The sequence below is a fragment of the Equus caballus genome, chromosome 2 (assembly GCF_041296265.1).
Source record: "Equus caballus isolate H_3958 breed thoroughbred chromosome 2, TB-T2T, whole genome shotgun sequence".
Taxonomy (NCBI): domain Eukaryota; kingdom Metazoa; phylum Chordata; class Mammalia; order Perissodactyla; family Equidae; genus Equus; species Equus caballus.
The window spans coordinates 46,616,947-46,635,594 of NC_091685.1; the positions used below are offsets into that span (position 1 = coordinate 46,616,947).

Genomic DNA, 18,648 nt, shown 5'->3' on the forward strand with positions numbered 1-18,648 from the left:
ATGGTCTTTCGCTCGTCTGTGGGTGACGTGGGATTAAACAGGGCGCCTCGAGAGAGGGCGTGCTGGGCAGCGGGTAAACAGGCCCACTGAGCAGGCAACTTTGAGCCTGAAGCGCAGCGTCTGGGCCCTTCCCCGGTCGTGGTCCCCCCCTCCCCATGCAGCCCACTACCCAGGATGGTGGAGTCGCTTACGTCAGTGTGTCCGAGCCCCTAGCTGGTTACACGGCGGGCGCTCCGCAGAGGGGAGGCTGCTGAGTCTGCCCTGCCGCTCCCTGGCCCTGGTCAGGGCCCTCCTCTCGGTCTGGCAGCCACTGCCTGGGGAGTGGGCGTCGCCTCTGCTTCTCTCCCGGGGGCTCATGAGTGAAGTTGCTCAGTGTTCACTGAGGGTCTCCTGCAGCCCCCTGCGTGCCTGGCCTGGGCTGGACATGGGGACCCTGAGACGAGTGGGACCCAGTATCCACGCTAAGGAGGCCCAGTCTAGCTGCGGGCTAACACAGGTGCTGAGCGGCTGGCCCAGTGCAGAGCCACAAGAGGCTCAGCCCAGCCAGGGAGTGGAGGGGGCTGCCTGGGGCTGCAGTGGCCACCTCTCACCCTGCTGTCAGGCGCGGTCATGGTGGGGTGCTCACGTCATGGGCAGCCATCCATTCCTGGGTGGCCGGGGACCCTGCCGTGAGCAACTGCGAGAGAGCTTGCTTGGTCTCCAGCCCCGCCTGTCTGATGGCATGCCCTCCTGGCTGCCCGGCCAAGCGGCCTGAATGTCGGTAGAGGTCTCGGAGCTTCTGGGCAGCCTCAGACCCAGCCCGTTCCTTGCCCACCAGGCCTGGCCTCTTGCTATCTCCCCAGGCCTGGTAGGGAAACCCTGGACCCCCCAGCTCTGACCCCTGGGCCCCCCGGCTCTGACCCCTGGGCTGAGCTGACCTCCGTTTCGCCCGGCGTAACTGTCCAGGAATTCCCAGGAAATTCTGTTGGTAACCTCAGCAGGCCTGGGCTGACTGTTGCATTCCAGCAGTCCCGAGGAGGGTTCCAGCCACAGCCTTTCCCGTGGGACTGTGGCCACCCCTGTACCCTGCGACCGGCTCGGGACCTTCCAGGGAGCTGCCCAAGGATGTGCAGAGATGAATGACAGGGCAGTGTGGCTCAGTGACTTGGCCTCTGTCCGGGGTCTCCTAGCCTGCTCTACCCTCCTTGCGGGAGCCCAGTACCCCGCCTGACTCACATGCCACATGATCCCAATGGACCAGTGTGTAAGGAGAGGTGTGGGAGCCCCCGCCAGGGCTGGGCAGCTGTGAGGGCAACTCTGTGTGAGTCCTCCTGGCCTCAAAGCTGGGAAGCCTGGCAAATCGACAGCTGCACCCAAACACACACAGAGCCCTTCTCCGGGGCTCACACACACAGCTGCGGCCCCTTTTAGGGAGCAGGGCCCACTCCTGGGCCAAGCTGTGCCCGAGTGGCGTTCCTGAAAAATCCCACTCAAATGTTGGAGGACCAGCTTGTCCTGGGTGCGGGAGGGGCCCTGCCAGCAGCGTGTCTCCCTGCTCCTGGGTTCACACGTCGGTTTCCGCTCTCGTGGGCCCTGTCTGGAGGAGTGGGATGTGCCCGTCTCTGCTGGACAATGTCCTCTTGTGGCATGCGGGCCCTGAACCTCACCCATCTGAGGCCTGGGGTTGGGCCGTGGCTGGGAGGGAGGTCCCCGAGTGGCCCGCCACTCACCTGTGTCATCCCCTCAGATGTGAGCAGGTGTGGTGCTGGCAGCGGGGGCTGTGGGGGCTGATGCTGCAAAGCTGTGGGGGCTTCTGCCCCCAGCCATCAGCAGTAGGGACACTGCCAGACTTGCTGAGGTAGTCCCACTGCCTGCCTGCCATCACCACCCAGCCTTGGCCTCCCTGCCCTGGCTGGTCCCCAGCCCCCCAGCCTGCTGTGAGGGGGGCCTCTCAGGGCTCTGGGTGATGTCCAGCTCCTCAGGGTCCTCCCCACCCCACTTGCTCACCATGCCGTTAGGAAGGCCCCACGTCTCTCCTGAAATGAGCCTCGGGGGACTCAGAACCTCATATGGGTGGGGGACACCTGGGGGCCATGCAGGGGGAATGAGGGGGCTCTGCCCCAGGGGGATGCAGGTCGGGGGCCCAGAGCTGCAGCTGGAGAGGGAGCGTGGGCGGCCAGTGGTGCCAAGTGCAGGCAGCAGGGCCAGCGACAGAGGGAGGGTGGGCATGTGTCTGGGCATGAATGGGGCGCCAGTGGGCACCCTGTTCCAGCAAGGCCCTGCTGGGGCCCCGGGGCTGGAAGCTCTGGGCATTCCCTTTACCGCAGCCCTGCCATCACTGACAGGCTGTCTGCAAAATCACGAACAAACAGAAAGAAAATTCCCCTGAGAGAGAAGAGAGAGGGAGAGAGAGAGGGGAACAGATTAGGGTTGAGGCGAGGAGAAGGCGGGGGGGCCGAGGTGGGGCCTGCGCCATCCCCCCATCTCCGCCTCACTCCTTCATCTGTGTTGTCGTCCCCCCTCACCTGCCCCCGGGGCCAGCTCTGGGCTGCTTGGCCCTCCCGAGAGCTGAGAGCGAGTGCCGGTGTTGGCCAGCGGGCATCTGCTTTTCCTCACCCCGTATCAGACAATCACTATCATCTCCCGTCTCCCAGACCTTCCTTTCCTGAGCAGAACGCTGCCTCCAGCTGTGCCGAGGCCAGCTGTGAGCCATCGGTCCATCAGAGGGCGTGGGCGGGGCACAGCCTACTGGGCCGGGTGTCTGGGCCTCGAGTCTGCCCTGGATGTTCTGTGGTGTCCCTGAGCTCCTGCAGGGGGAGGGGAGGGGAGCAGTGCAGCAGAGATATCACAGTGACCCAGTGCTCGCGCCCAGGACCTGGGCCCTGGCCTCCGGGAGAGGGCTCAGGAGCAGGGCTCGGTGAGAAGGGGAGATGGCCCCACGTCACCCACCCGCTTCCTGCCTTTGGCCTTGGTTTCCCGCTCTGTGAAATGGGCCCTACTCGGGGGGACAGAACCTGCCGAAGCCCATACTCCCACCTCAGGATGTACCCAGTGCAGATGGAGTTGGGGAGAAGGGAGGAGTACCCCTCCCCAGACCCAGGGTGAGGGGGGGTGGCCCAGCTGCCAACGCCCTGCTCTCCTGCTAGTGTCCTGTAGAGTGGGGGTGAGTGCACTGGTGTAGGGAATGCATCCTGGGGAACACACCAGGCCCGGGGCCAGCTCCCCGTGAGCACCAGCCCCCACCCCAGCTTCCCAGCCTCTGCATCCAGGGATGATGCCCACACAGACGACAGAGTGGCCCCTGACATGTGCCCCTCCACTGAGGTTCTCCTGGGCTTTGACACAGCAAAGGTGCCCCTGGAGGATCCTGGTCCTTGCCAGTGTCTGCTGCTGGCACCGGCCCGACCTCGCAGGCCTGGCCTCTCTGGGCCTTTTCCTCTGTATCTGGGGTCTCCCATGTGAGGGGCTTCCCGTCCAGGGGCCTCCCAGGTTGAGGCTGGGCCTCGGGTTTCTCATCCCTTGCCTTGTCCAGTCCTTGGCCCCCAGAGCCTGCTCAGCCTGTGGGGTCTGCAGCCTCAACCTCTGGTCTATGTTTGGGCCGCCCCTAGTCTTTCAGGTCAAGGGCTCGCACCAGGCCCTGGGGGACGTGCTGGGGCTGCCCCAGAGCTGGGGGTCTTCCGTCATGTGCTCTGGGCCCCAGGCCAGCACTGGCATGGCCAGTGATATGTCTGCAGGTCCTGTAAGACCACAACTCAGCCGCCAGCCAGAGCCCAGCACAGGGTCAGCAAACCCAGCCTGACTGTGTTTCTTAGGAGGCGCTGGAGTCCCTCCAGCCAGAGGCTCCCTAAGGACGGGTGAGGTTGTTACCATCTGGCAGAGTTGGCTGAGGACAGGCGTATGGACAGATAACCAGGGAGGAGGCCAGGCAGGAGGGATTAGCCTCCGACTCTGCGTCCCGCTGCACCCACCCCTTCCTCCCCACCCCTCCCTTTCCCCAGCCCTGGCCCCCCGGGAGTTTGCTGACCCCAGCTCTGCGTGTTTGGGATGGCTGGGGCTCCGAGTCACCGCATGGCCGGGAGGGCTCTGCCGAGCGCCAAGCGCCTGCTGTTTTCTCTGTCCCCGTGCCAGCCGGCCTCCCCCGAAACTGCAGCTCCAGCAAGCGAGCAGGGCTCCTGGGGCGCCGGCTGGCCACGTGCAAGCAGAGCCGACAGGAAATCAAGATGTTACTGCGGAGGCAAGGCTGGCTCTGCTCGCTCACACGTGGGGCGTGCGCGCCGAGTTGATGGTGGGTGAGCCCAGAAACCGCTCGGAGTGATGAATCGACGCTGTAAAACGGAACGCTGGTGCAGGAGCCTGGCGGAGGGCGCCTTGGCCCTCACTCCGGGGGCATTGCCAGGCCGGTGTGTTTGTTGTGTTCTGGGAGACCGTCCTGGAGCAGGAGCCGGGCACTCTGCTCTGCAGGGAGGCGGGGGCAGGCGCAGCGCCCGGGTGAGGCCACGTGCCTACTACTTCCCCAGCTTCCCAAGGAGGGCGCAGCCTCTGACAAATGCCAACCCTCCCCTGACCCACGGGCAGGTGGGCTCAGACCTGTGGTTTAGGGAGGCTGCAGGCCCTGGGGAGAAATGTGGGTTCCTCTGTAAAGTCCAGGGCGCTGAGCTCCTATCCAGGGCTGCCCAGCTTTCCATGTCAGCCCCTCTGGGGAGGCCACTCTGGGGCCACACTTTGCTGTCAGCAAGGCGCCGGGTGAGCTTTAGCTCAGCCCCTTGGGTGAGTAACTCTGAACCTCAGTCTCTTCACCTGGAAAGTGGGACTAATTCTCTTGCCTCTTAGGGCATTGGAGAGGACTCAGGGGAGATGCCTTGAGGCTCATGGCCCAGCGCCTGTAGCAAGCTCCTAGCCCCCAGGCCAGCTTCAGGGGAAACCCTGGTGGAGAGAAGACCTGTCCCCCCGGAGCTGAACCCATCCTCTGCCTTGGCCTTGGGGCACCTGCCCTCCTCTCCAACTTCACTGCCTCCTCCAGACCAAGGTCTGCAGGACTGTGAGGGGCTACATCCAGGCCCAGGGTGGGAGAGACCCAAGACCCTCCCCAGGCTGGGGAAGGGGAGACCGACATCCAGGCCCATGGTGGGGACCAGGACCTCCGTCGGGCCTGGGGGCCCCTTGGCGATGCTCCACCCCTGCCCGAGGCCCTCTCGTCTCCTCCCCTGTCCCCTCCGCTGTGGGCTGGTGGGGATGCTCAGTCCTGTAAACGCCCCCCACTGTGAGATGGGTCCAAACCTTGGTTGGGCCCGACGGTTTGGCCTGAAGACTGTAGTGACACTGGATTGGGGAGGATTTTTCAGTCCTGTTCTGAAGGAGAAATTAATGCTGGTGGTTGGAGAAAATCTGGGTGTCTCCACGGGGAGACGTGAGGCTCGGGGTGGGGCCTCTTGGGTCGAGGCCCACAGGCCTGCCTTCCCACGCTGGGCTGAGACCGTCCTGCTGTTCCCAACCCTCAGTGACCCCTTCCTTCCAGGAGATAAGGAGGGCCTGGGAGAAGGGCTGAGGGTGACTGCCAGGCAGGGCTGGGCAGCAAGCCGGCTTTCTCTGGGCGGAAGTCCTTCTCGGCCCAACGTGAGAACGGCTGGCTCTTTCTGTGGGTGTCTACCCCTACCTCTCAGCTGCTCCTTGGCTGTAGGGGGTCCAGGGCAGAGCTGGGGTCTTCAATGGGGTGTCTGTGAGGAGCCTGTGGAGGCTCAAGGCCTTGGCAGATAGTTACCGTGTCCCTGCACTCCGACCTCTGTGAGCCCGGCTTTGACGTCTGTGCTGAGCAGACGGTTTCGCTGTCCCCATGCTGGGAAGCCGCCCTTCTCCATAGCAAAGGGGACCTGCTCCAAGGTGCGTGTGCTCAGGATCGCACGGGCCATGGAGGAGCCTCTCGCTGAGGCCTTGCCTGCCCACCCCCGCCCCGCTCGGCAGTCACCATGGGCTCTAGGCCGTCCCCTGTCTGGGAAAGCATCCGAGGGATGCAGTCACTGTGGGCTCTACGCCGTCGCCTGTCTGGGAAAGCATCTGAGGGATGCGTCCGGACAAGTGCTTCCCTCTCACACCCGCTTAGCTGGAGAGAGGAGACTGCCAGGTTCTCCCCATCCCGAGGGAGATGCAAGAATGTGGGAAGTGACAGGCCTTGATTCCGAAGTCTCCGGGGCTCTGGCCCGGGCTGGGAGGGCTGTGGGCTGACCCAGGCCAGCTGTGCTGTCCTCCAGCCTTCAGGGGGTCAAGGGGAGATGCCATGGACCCTCATCATGGTGCCCAGCGTGGGGCCCATCTGCACTTCTGTTGGCCCTTTGTTGGGGGGCTTTCCCTGACCCCTTTGTGGGGGCAACACTAGGTCCCCCTGAGGGCAGGACTCCCCCGACCAGGGGAGTCTCTTGAGAGGTCTTAGTGCTGAAAGGACTTTTGCATTTTGCGGGGAAACCCTGCTCTTGCTGAATCAGGAGAGCAGGAAGGGTGGCAGCAACTGTTACAGTGGCCTCAAGAAGGCTGCCCGCCCTGTCCAGCCTGCACGCCAGCCCAGGCCCGGGCTGCAGCCCCCTGCTCTGGGCTGCCCAGTGCTCATGGCCGCCCTATGGCCCCCATTTTATAAAGTGGAGTGGGAGGCCCAGAAGGTGCGGTAGTGCATTTGGGGTCACACACCAGGGGGAGCCGGGCGTGAGGGATGAAGTCCAGGGCCGTGCTCTGGGGGTAGGGGCCCAGCGCTCAGACCCCATCCAGGGGGTCCCCTCCCTTATCCTCTGGACTGCCAGCTTCTTAGGAGCTGGAGGGGGCTGCTTGCTCACTCCCCGCTGTCCACACTGGCAGTGCCTGGCACGTGGTGGGCATTTGGTGTGTATCTGTTGAGCAGCCTGCCCTTATAGATGTGGAGCCTGAGGCTGGAGAGGAGGCCTGGCAGGTTCATGGCACCTGGGCTGTGGAGCCCAGCATGCACTCAGGTCTTCCTGTCACAAAGACCCTGCCTCGTTCCTGCGAGGGCTGGAACCTGGGTCTGCCCAGCCAGAACGTCTGGCTGCCTGTCCTCCGGACACGGTGAGGAAATCTGACCGTGAACCACAGTCCTTTGAGGCAGGACAGCAACGGTTCCACCGAGGTGCCTGCGGCCAGAGGCCTCCTCCGTCAGAGGTGGTGAGAGTCAAAAGCTTTCATTTCGCAACTCTGGCTCCCTTTGTGCCTCTGGGGAGCAGATTCTGGCAGGTGTGTTCTTGGTTAAGGCCAAGGCAGGAGAAGTAATAGCCGTCAGCGTCAGCAGTCAGAGCCAGCCGGTGACAGAGGCCTGCCCCATGGGCCTACCCTGACCCCCCGAAGCCCAGGGCACTGGGCAGTTTCCCGGGAGGAGACCCCAAGATCTGTAACCTGCAGGCATCGAGTTGGCTGAGCTCTAGGTGTCTACAGCTGGCCACAGGACCTGCAGGTGTAGGCAGAGGGGCAGGGGACAGAGCTGGATGTGGGAGCCGGAAGGGCCGGGCTCGCACTCCTGAGCCCCGACCTGGCACAGGTATGACCCTCGGAGGCCGCAGTCCTCAGACTCAGGGAGCAGAGGGAGGAAGTGTGGGTGCGGCTTCTGGCAGGGCCGGAGGCGCGGAGACTGGCGTGTGCAGGCCCAGCCGGGCGGGCAGCCCTCCTCCCAGCCTTGCCCGGGAAGGGCAGGCCTCACCTCGCCATCTGACGGGGTGAGAGAGTTCTTCCTGTCCCTTCTTCTCATCCACCGCTGGGTCTGGTTCCCTTGCCCGTGTGTTTGTGCTCACCTGGAGGGCCCCCTTCCACCGGAGTCCGGCCTCCTAATTGGATTCTCCTGCTGCCTGTATCTCTTGGCTGCCTCTTATCTCTGTCCCTCCTGTCTGTAGCTGCACCTTCCCGCCACGCCTCCATCCGTCTCTTCTCCAGGCTTTCCTGAGAAGGGGAGCTGAGCCAGGCCTCCGCCCCCACCCTCTCACCCCCTGCTACTCCCGACCCTGCTGGGCAGCTCCGGACCCCACCCAGTCCTCAACCAAACCCCAGAAACCCGTGGTCAGATCCTCATGGCTCCTTGCTCTCCAGGGTCTGGCCAGAGCCCTTCTGGGCGTGGGGTGGGGCGTGAGCGTGGGCTGGGGGTGGGAGTGGGGTGGGCGGTAGCACTAGAATCCAGAGGGGAAGGGCTTTTCCTTCCTCCTGGCGAGGAAATGAGATGCCTGTAATAAGACCCTCAGGGCTAATGCGTGTTCCATGTAAAGACCTTAGGGGGAGGGTGTGGACGCTCAGAGCCAGGGACTGACCCCTGGGCAGAGCTGGGGAGTCCTGTGGGCTTAGCAGTTGCCTGTCTGTGTTTATGTGGATGGCGGGCTGTCCCCAAGCTCAGTCTGTACAGCAGGTGGCCTTGAGGACTCGCAGGCAGCCTGGGGGCATCAGAGATAGGAGGGGCTGATGGGTAGCTCTGCCAGCTTCAGGTTTGGGCACCTTGGAGGGCAACGTTGGCTGGCCCTGGGCACCCGGCCGGATCAGGCTGTCACCCCTGTGACTTCAGAATCCTGTGATCTGCTTGGCCTTTGGGTGGGAAAAGGACAACAGGAGGGGTGACCGATGGGCCCAGCAGGCTGTTGGGGGTGCCTGGGCAGTTAATTTGCCGGTTCGTTCTGGCCGGCTGGGTGCCTGCTGCGGGTCAGGGCCAGTCACACGGCTTCAGCCAGACTCCCTGCCTGGCATTCGCCCCTTCTCGGGCTTCCCTGCCTCTGCACCAGCAACCCTGCACTGCCCAGATGTCCTCTGACAAGGCGGCCTATGAATCCTGCCCTTTGCCCTCTATCTGTCCAAAGGCCAACCCAGGCCCACCTCCTCCAGGAAGCCTCTCCAGCGCTCAGCCTTCATCATCTCCTCTTCTCTGAGTGCAGGTTGAGCCCCGGGGCTATCCATGCACCCTTTCTTTGGTCACTGCTCCCTGGCATCTCGATGCCCCCAGTGAGAGCCAGGCCTTGGGGGCTGTGCCCGTGGTGGGACCCATGTCAGTATTCCAGGGTGCAGGCTCTCCCGGGGCTGGACCTGGCCTTACCCGGCCTTCACATGGCTACAGGGGAGTCCCGGCAACAGAGAACCGCCGAGAGGACCTTGTCACGGACAGATACACGTATACACACGTGCGGCAGCCTCTGGCATGGCTCTGGGTCTGGCCGGCAGCAGGCGCCTCCCCGGGTGGCGTGGGTGATGGAGGCTGCTTCATCTTGAGCTCCCCCAGGGGGCCCATGTGTGTAAGAGGAGGGGGCTGCCCATTTCCGCCTGGCCCCAGCCAGGGGCAGCCGCAGGCAGGAATGGCAGCTGGGCTCTCGGAAACAAGCGTGGTTTCAATTTTCCTTCCTTTGGCCTGGGTGAGGAGCGAGAGGGTGATGGGTTTACCACGAGGCCGGCGCTCGGCTCCTGAAATAAACTGCAGCCGCGGCCGCCCTGGTGGAGGGGGCAAGGGACGATCTGGGGGCAGTTCTACTCCGTCTGCATGGAGGGGGAGGACTGTGTGTGACCCCAGACTGTAAACTGACCTCCTGCTCTAGGCTGGGCTCTGGACATCAAGGGTGCAAACAGCCAGGCCGGGTGTTTGTCACCTGGGGGACCAGAGGTGGCCAAGGAGGGCTTTTGGGCTGAGAGTCCTTGAGCACCCTAAGGCAGATTGAAAGGAAGCCAGAGAGGTGCGTGGCCTTCTGGCACCTCCCTTGCCCCTAGGGGGGCCTCTTAGGGGCTGGCTGATCACTGGCCTGTCTGTTGACAGTCCTCGTCCCTCTGAAGCTCCCGGGTGGCACCCACACCCCACACTGCTCCCCCTGGCCTTCAAGATCCTCCAACTCGGCCTCTGCCCTCCCAGCCCTGAAATCAGTCACGTGACCCACCCAACTTCAGCGGGAGGGGGAGGGGAGTTAGCGGAGGTGCTGGCGAGGCCTGGAGTCTTGCGCCTCCTGCCAGTTGCTCCACACTCACGCGGCCTCGATCTGGGTCCACCTGTCCACCTGTGAGCGGGCACGGCCTGGCCCCAGCCCCTGCGCAGTGCCCGGCACAGAGGACACCGTGGGTATCTGTCGGTGGTGGGCTACTGCCGCCCCACCCTGGGCCAGCTGTGCCGTGGACCTTCACCTCCAGGCGTCTTGGGATCATGGGCAGTGACTTCTCCGAGGGCCACTCCTCTCTCTCACACCTCCACCTGCCTGCAGCGGGTTCAGTTCCTCCTGAGACTTTGGGCCCTGGGAACGCCCTGTCCCCCGGCCAGATGGGAAGGACCAGGGTCCAGATCGTGGGTTCCGCCCTCAGAAGCTGCACCAGGTCCCATTGGAGGGCCTCCTCAGCTCGTGCCTTGACCCCTAGGAACCTGGAGGGGAGGTGTCAGGCAGCCCCCACACCCACAGCTGTCTTCTGCTCCCAGGCCCAGCCAGACTTCACCTGGCACCTGCTCTGCATTCAGAGGCCGTGGTGGCCTGCGGGGTGCCTGCCTCGGTGGGTTAGCAGCGTGTGATCAGGTCCTGGACCTTGAGGCAGAGCAAGGTGGGGCCTTGAGAGGCCTCAGGGAGGACTTCAAGGAGGAGGTGTTTGTGAGCACCGAGGAACAGACACCCCACATTGGGGGTGGATTTTGCAGCTTGGCCGTGTTCTGGTTCCTGCTGGCCCCCAGCAATGTGGCAGGTCTGCCCTAAGGCCCTGGTGTCAGGGGCCTGTGGTGGGACGGATCTAGCACTAAGGGGGAGCCATGGCATTCAGGGGGCAGCATTGGGCCCTTGCCCCAGCCCGGGTCCTGGCAGAGGAGCCCGGCATCCGCCCAGCTTGGAGAGGAAAGCTGGAGCCGGCCTCGCGGGTGGGGGGCGGCTCCTTCTGCTGACACACAGACATTCCGCTGGGCAGAGCCGCCCAGCCGCCTTTCTGCATTGGGAAAGCATTTCCCAAACAGCTTCCAGACCCCACAGCCACAGGCCTGGATGCGCTCGGCGGCACTGGGCAGGGGGGTGGGGAGGGCAGTGGCGTGGCTGTGAGCACTGTCTGGGCTGCCGGTGGCATTCTGCACTTGGCAGGCTGCGGGCCCCCATGGCCGTGCCCCAGTCCCCATGCCCGGCCTGGTGAGGATGGAGGCCCAGAGCCGTTGGCACCCCCAGTCCTTCAGGGAGGTGCTGCCAGAGCTCATCCATACCACGAGTTGTCCCGGGCTCTGAGGACCTGAATGTAACCTTCAGTTGGGTGGGGAGACATCACCGCACCCAGAACCATGTCCTGTTCAGAGAGGGCAGACAGGCCATTGTTGAACGAAAAGAATGAATGCGTGAGTGCATGAGTGAAGGACTGGGTAAGCAGAGAAGAGGGCTGGGCCGGGCGCCGGCGAGCACAGAGGTGGCCACGGCTGGCTCTGGGGTGAGCCGGCTGGGGAGGTTTTGCAGAGAAGGTGACCTCTGAGTTGGCACTTGACAGATACATAGGAGCTCACTGTCCACCAGGCAGGAGGAAGGACAGGCATCTTGGCTGCTATGGAAGCTGGGACTCCGGGACGGCCAGGCCACCCAGACAGGATGGTAGGAGCCAGCATCTAAAGCCAGAGCTGCCTAGAAACGCGTTGCCCAGGGTCCAGCTCAGAATCTGAGGGCCCTGTGTGGCCCGGCCCGAGGGAGCCCCGGCACTGGGTTCTGGCTCACAGTCCAGGGATGCCCGTGGTGAGGGGCAGTGGGTGAGCAGGAGAAACCCCATTTGCCCCTGCACGGGCACCCCTCCTCCTCCTGGGCCTCTGCCTCCAACTCACTCAGGACTTTCTGGGTGCCCACTCAGAGGGAGCCACCAGGCACCCACTGGGGCCCCTTGTCTCGAGGAGCCTGGACGAGGTGGCCCGATGAAGACAGGATTTGGGTCAGAGTCAGACGTGGCCCCCCTTGACTGCCCCCCTCTGTCCTGTGTGACCTTGGGGGACATTGGACTGGGATGTCAGGAGGCCTCTTATAGCTCTTGAAGGTGTCCAGGGCAAGAAAGACGGTGTTTGCTTTGCCCAAACTTGTCACAAAGCATTTGGAAAGCCTCTTGCTTCAGGAAACTCCAGTTGCTTTTTTATTGACTGCCTTCCTGCTCCCTGGACCCCCTGGGCATGGAAGCGGGGGACACTCCTGGCTCCATTTGTCCTTCCCAAGTCACATGTGTCCCATAGCTTAAGGCCCATGGGCCCCTGAGCTGCCCTAATCTGGCCCACTGTACAGATGAGGAAACTGAGGCCCTGCAGGGTCTTGGGGCTTCTGCCATGCAGCCCTTCTGTGCGTCAGGACCGACATCTGCTGCCTCCAGGCTGTGCTCTGCTCTTCCCCAGCCCTGCCCCATGCCGGTCGCTGGGGACAGGGGCCCGAAGCAGCCCACCCCCACCCCGGGAAGGTCGTGGGAGTGAATCAGCCCTGATCAGCTGGGATGTGACTTGGAGTCCAGGTGGATACAAAAAGGTAGTGGCAGCTTTGAGGTGAGATGAGAGGGCCAGAGGACTGGTCCCCAGCCAGCTTGTGGGTGGGGAGGTGCTGGACCTGGGGAGGGAGCAGTGAGGGTCCCTGGGTTATGGCTATTGTGGGATAGGGACAGTCCTCAGGTCCCATGACTCTTCTCAGGCTGACCTGGCTGGCTTCCAGGATGGCTTCAGGACCATGGCTGCATCCGCCACGGAGCAGGGAGATGGACAGGTGCCAGGATACTGGCCCTCCGGACTTTGCTCTGGATGCTGCCATGGGTCTCACTACTCAGCCTGGAAGTGTCTGCCTGAGCAAAGGGCCTCTGTGGTCAGGGAGTTGGGCATGCAGACCTGGCCACCGACGTTTATGGACTCTTACTGACTCTCAGTGAAGCACTTTCCCCATCATCTCATAATCCCCATATGAGGCAGGTCTGTGATTATCATCCCTTGTTACAGATATGAGCACAGAGAGGTTCGTGGCTCACCTGGGGCCACACAGCATTGCCCCTTACTAGCAGAGCTGGGGGCTTGGCATGGGGAAGACCAGTGCTGTCTAATAGAAATAGAATGTGAGCCACACATGAGGGCCAAATGTGTAGTCTTAAGATTTCTCGAAGCCATATAAAAAGATAAAAAGAAATCGATGAAGTCAACTTTAATAATATATTTTATTTAACAGAATGTATCCAACTATGATCATTTCCACATGTAGTCAATATAAAAAGGGTTCAGGCAGTGGTTCGCCTCTTATCCAGGCCCAGAAGGCGGTGCGTGCTTTCCTCCTAGCGCACGTCTGGATTTAGGACGCGCTGCACTTCAGGTGCTCAGTGGCCACGGGACCCCTCCCTGCCGGGGGCCTCGCTGAGGGGCTCCAGGGCTCTGCCCTCCCCTCCCACCCCTGACCCTGGGCAGGACAGGGCGGGAGCCCTTTCCAGGGTGGGCGAGAGTTGGAGGCCAGGGGTGGCCTGCTTCAGACACAGCTGGGGACTGAGGCTGTGCCTCTGAGCAAAGCAGGGCCCAGGGGTCTGGGGTTGGAGGCACGTCCACGGCTTCGGCAGCCTGACCCCTGGGGCTCACTGCCCCTGCTGGCGAGTCCTCCCTTCGCTCTGGCCCTCTCCCACCTGCTGGAGGGTGCCGGGATCCCCTTGCCCAGGCTCCGTCCAGGTACCAGCCCTGGTCCAGTGGAGGGCATGATAGTGCTGGTGCCGGACACTGGGCTGGGGGGCTACAGGCAGCTGCTCCCCTTCCAGGATTTCCACGTTGGTGGGTTGGCCTCAAAGTACCTCTGGCTCCCCACACTCCCCAATCTTGGCAGAGCTCAACCCCATCAAGCTGCCCCCACGAAGGCCCCTGGTGTTGCCAGGGTGGCCTCCTTTGCCACTTTGGTGTGTTTTCCGTGTTGGCGCTGGGAACACACGTTTGTGCATGTGTGCCTATGTGTATGTATGTGCCTGTGCATGTCTGCAGGGTTCTGTGTGTGTCTTGTCTGCATGTTTGCACACGGGTGGGTCTGTGTTTGTGCATGTGTGTCTGCGTGGGGGTGCCTGTGTTTGTGCGTGGGTCTGGGTCTGTGTCTGTGTCCCGGTACGTGAGCGCGCGCTGGAATGCGCGGGGCGGGTCGGCGGGCGCCCGCGGGGACCAGCTCAGCCCCGTGGGGGTGGAGCCGGGGGCGGGGTTGGGGCGGCCCCTCGGGCTCCGAGGACTTGGCCTTTACCTGCGGGGGGCGGAGGGAAAGCTGAGAACATAAAGGCGAGGGGCGGGGCGTGCCGGGCCGCAGCGGCTCCCGGCGGCGCCGAGCGGAGGCGAGCAGGGCGGCGGGTGTGCGCGCCCGCCCGGAGCCGGGAGTGGGAGCCCGAGCTCGCCCGGCCGCTGGGCCGACCCGCCATGGAGGCGTCCCGGGGCCGCGGCGGGCTGGCCGCGCTCTGGTGCCTCGGGTTCCTGGGGGGCCTGGCGGGCGTCGCGGGCACACACTACCGCTACCTCTGGAGGGGCTGCTACCCGTGCCACCTGGGTCAGGCCGGCTACCCCGTGAGCGCTGGCGACCGGAGGCCAGGTGGGCGCCGGCTGGGCTCTGCGCGGGCGGGCGGGACGGGAGCCTGCTCCACTGTGCGCTCCCTTTGTTTCTTCTTTTTAAAGTTTGTGCCCATTGCGCCCTGACGGGTCATAGCGCGGAGGCTGGAGGGAGCGGGCGTGGCAGTGTCCAGCAGGCAGCCGCTGCCTCTGAGGCAGGGCTCATGTGCTCTGAGTCATCGCATATTCCCGTCCCCTCTCGGGCCTGGCTGCGGGGGTTGCTGACGGCAGATTGGTTTCTTGACCCAAGGGAAGAGAAACATCCCCTTGCATTTGCTGCTGGGCACAGGGGGTGCCCTGCCTCACAGCACTGGCAGCTGTGTGGGTCAAGCAAGAAGGCAAGCTCCAGAGAGGCCCCTGCACCCCTTGAGTGTGGCAGGCACCATCCTTTCTGCCTACTACCTGCCCCCAGTCCATGGGAGCATGGTCAGCCTAGTGGGCTTCAGGGTTAGCTGGGAGGACCCCAGCAGCCTATGGAAAGTGGATACATAGCTGTCCTGGGTCCATCCTGCCCCTCCCTGCGATTCAGATCTGGTACCCAGTCTGGGCCAGACTCCTTGCAGGAAGCTCCTTTAAGCATCCTTGAGATCCGAGGAGCCTAGAGCGGGGCATCCTCAGGAGCGTGAGATGGGGCCTGGTGTGCAGCTCCCAGCGAGGCATCACCTGGATCACCCGGCAGCCGCTCCCCTCCAGACCCTCCCAGGCCCCTGAATGTGGCACTGTGCAGGGCACCTGGTCTCCTTGGAGACATTGGTCCTTCTCAGCTGTCCTCTGGGCCAGTCTCTGCCACACTTCATGCCCCGAGGGCCCACAAAGCACTGAGCTGCAGGCCCTTGACTATGGCAGAGTCTCCTGCTTCCCCTGACTTTGTTACTCGGCCAGCTGAGGCCCAAGCTTGGTCCCCACCGGGTAGGCAGACCTCCCACTTGGTGGCTCAGCCAAGGCTGGGCCAGCACTGTCACTCCCCCACTGGTGGCACCAAGTGCTGTGAGACTGTGCAGCGTCCAGAGGCCTGGGCTGGGCAGGGCTGGGCTTTGGGGAGCGGGAGCCCCCGCCCTGCTCTGGGGCCTGCTGGGGCTTTCAGAGGGGAGAGACGGGCCTGTGGATAATGGGGTGCACTGTCCGGGGATGAGGACCCTGTGGCATATTTGGAGGGAAAGCAGGACTCTGAACTTCCTGATCACCTGAGTGGAGCTTTCCGGCAGAATCCCAGAGGGCTCAGGTTTTCCCATAAGTATGAGGGAGCTTCAGAAGGGGCTTATTTTGGGTGGTTTCCGAAAGGGTAGCTGATTCGACCCTGGCTGTGCGCTCCTGGGCCAGGAGCTGGTATGGCTGGCTGACAGTTGGTGGAGACCCCACGGGTTCCCAATAGGGTCGTGGTGGGCTCCCCGAACCACCACCTTTGCCCCCCTCAGCAGACACCACAGGTCCAGCCAGGCTCCCAGGGGAACTGGCCTGGTGTTGGCACAGTGATGTGTCACCATATGCCAGTGTACGAGGCAGTTCCCATCCCCAGGCTGCCCAAGTCCTCGTCACGCGTCTCAGCTGATGGCAGCCACAGGACCATGGGGACCTCCCTGCAGAACCCTGACCGGGCTGGTCATTAAAATAGGTGCAGCCCACAGGGTTCTGGGCCACAGGGCTTTCTGACGGTTCCTCCCTGTGCAGGGGGGCACTGCACCAGAGCTGTGGAGGCTGGACCTTGGGCCGGAGAGGGCTGGGTGGGTTTGCCCTGGGCTGAGTGCTGACCCTGAAAGGGGCAGGTGGCCTCCCGGCTCCCTTTCAGCCTGGGGGTGCCCACACCACCGTGGGGCCCAGGCCCTCTCTGTGGTGTCTGGGAGAGCGATGTTTTCTGCTGTAGTTTCAGAGTCTAGCGGCCGATGCTCAGTTGGGGACCCACCATTCAGGGTGTCTCAGGGCGCTGGTCCTCCCACAGGGATCACTGCCTATTGGCAGTGCAGCATGAGGACAGGCCTGCCTGACGGACTCAGGGAGTGCAGCCAGCCCCCCAAAGGGCACAGCTGACCTCACTGTGGGAGTCAGGAGGCCAGTCTGGCCAGAGTGAGCGTTTGGGAACCTGGGTTTCTGAGCTTCTGTGACCCGTGACTCTGGAAAGGACGTCAGAGACAACAGTGATGTGCTCTGTGTTCAGTCCCTGTGGCTGCTGTAACAAAGACCCCAACCTTAGTGGCTTACAACAGCGCCTTACAGTTCTGGAGGTCAGAAGGCTGAAATGGGCCAAGAGCCAGGTGTGGGCAGGGCTGGTTCCTTCTGGAGGCTCTGGAGGGAGAGCCCACTTCTTGCTTTTCCAGCTTTGAGGCGGCCAGCATCCTTGGCTTGTGGTCCTTTCCTCCATCTTCAAAGCCAGCAGCACCGCACCTTCAAATCTCTTTTTCTCTGAGCTTCCTGCTTCCCTCTGATAAGGCCCAGTGATGACACTGGGCCCACCTGTTTCTCCAGGATAATCTCCCTTCTCAAGGTCCTTAATCCTACGTGGAAAGTCCCTTTTGCTGCGTAAGCTTCCAGGGAGTAGGATGTGGACCTCTTTGAGGGGCCATTATTCAGATGACCACACTCTCTTTAAAGACCAGTGAGCCTGTGGCTACTCAGGTCATGGCCGCTACCAGGGCCTGGGTCACAGGGCCAGCAGCTGCGGGGGGGTTGAAGCCGGCTGAGAACAGCTCTGTTCTGCCACCACGTGGCCTGCCTTGGGAGCCGGCCGGCAAGGTTTAGGTAACTCGATCTTGCCTTGTTTTGAGTGTAAGTCATTTCTAATAAAGGGGCCTTAAGTCTCAGAGCTGGAGGGGACCCCGGCAGGAGGTCGTCTGGCCACATGTCCCGCCTCCAAGCAGCCTTCCGCTGCCCAGAGAGGCGAAGGCGGAGGCCTCAGATCCTTCAGCCTTGAACCGCCCCCATGTGTTCCCATATCCAGACCTGCTAACAACCAACAGCAGGCGCTGGAATCTGTGGCTGAGCCTCATTGCCCGCCCCCTGCCTGTGCCGCTGGTCAGGGACCCAGTCTCGCTGCCTCCTGACCGCCAGGCAGTGCAGCTACGGGTGGGAAGGGCTTGGGGCTGGGGTCAGCATGCCGGCCCCTCCTGAGAGGGCCTGTTTTAGGTGGGATCGGGACTTCTGAGAGAGGCCAGGTCCAATGTGGGCGGCTGAGTGTAAGTGTTCCCATCACTGGGCAAGAGGGTGGTGAGAGCGCAGGTCACGTGTGTGGTGGTGCCAGGGGCGGGAGCTGGCTGTCAGGGCCAGTCCAGTGGGAGGGTCCTGCTGACCAATGGCCGTGCCCTGCTCCGGCGTCCCATTCCTGCTTCTTCCCAGACTGTTTGGTGTCCTTGTGGCCCTCAGGGCTGCGGGGCTGGCCCGAGGGGCAGACGCTCTCCTGGGCTCCCCCACGTCCTGGACATCATGCTCAGGTTCACCTGGGTCCTGCTCGAGGATGCGGCCCCCCAGCCAGGTGTCCTAGGGGCTCAGGAGCATCCTGCCCTCCGGAGTCCAGTGCCCCTGAGTCAGCGCCTCCTTGAGCCGAGTGTCTGGAGAGAGCCCTGGGCAAACGCTGAGTCGCCAGCTGAGAGCTGGTTTCCGGAAGCCAGTGTCCCCTTGGGCTGCTGGCTTAGTGCCTGCCTCTGGGGCCCTGTTGGAGGCACATCGGTGAGCTGGAATGACAGCCCCTCTGTCCCCCTCTCCCTGCTTTGTCTGCCAGCCAGGCAAGGCCACTCTAGACTCACTGAGGCCTGGTGGGTCTGCCCTCCTCCTCAGACAGCACCCATGTGCCACCTCTTCCCCCAAGGCCTTACGAAGCAGCTCCCTATGCCGGGGCTGTGCTCCATGCGTCACATCTTGACCTATCAGGGACCCTTAGGGGGATCTCAGAGCCAGGGGTCTCTTCTCTGAGCCCCCTTAGGTGGGTGCTGCCCGCCTGCCCTGCCCTGCCCTTCCCAGCTGGTGTGGGTCTGCCCCCCGCCCCCAGCTGATCTCCCATAGGAAGGCCCTGAGCCCTGAGCCCTCCCCCCTGCACCCTGGTGCGCTCTGCCCCCTGCCTTCTCGGGGCTCTGTTGGGGGTTGTTAACCCTTTGCCTTCAAGCTTCTCCCCGATTACCATCCTGGCTTCGTTCTGAGGCAGCCCACAGGTGCCCCTGGTGCAA

At 63.3% G+C, this 18,648-nt stretch overlaps 1 protein-coding gene across 50 annotated transcripts in view; it reads left to right on the forward strand.

The window, feature by feature from the left end:
• MEGF6 (multiple EGF like domains 6) overlaps window positions 1-18,648 on the forward strand; it is a 102,431-nt gene that overhangs the window by 49,340 nt on the left and 34,443 nt on the right. For 17 of the 50 annotated variants that reach the window (XM_070254460.1, XM_070254349.1, XM_070254340.1 and 14 more), the window contains exon 1: window positions 14,188-14,480. The exons of 32 other annotated variants lie outside the window; for them this stretch is intronic. In XM_070254460.1, coding sequence (XP_070110561.1) covers window positions 14,312-14,480 — 169 coding nt within the window. In that variant the 5' untranslated portion in view covers window positions 14,188-14,311. Of the gene's footprint in view, window positions 1-14,186; window positions 14,481-18,648 lie in introns of those variants that run through there. One more of the 50 variants, XM_070254397.1, reaches the window with a different exon arrangement.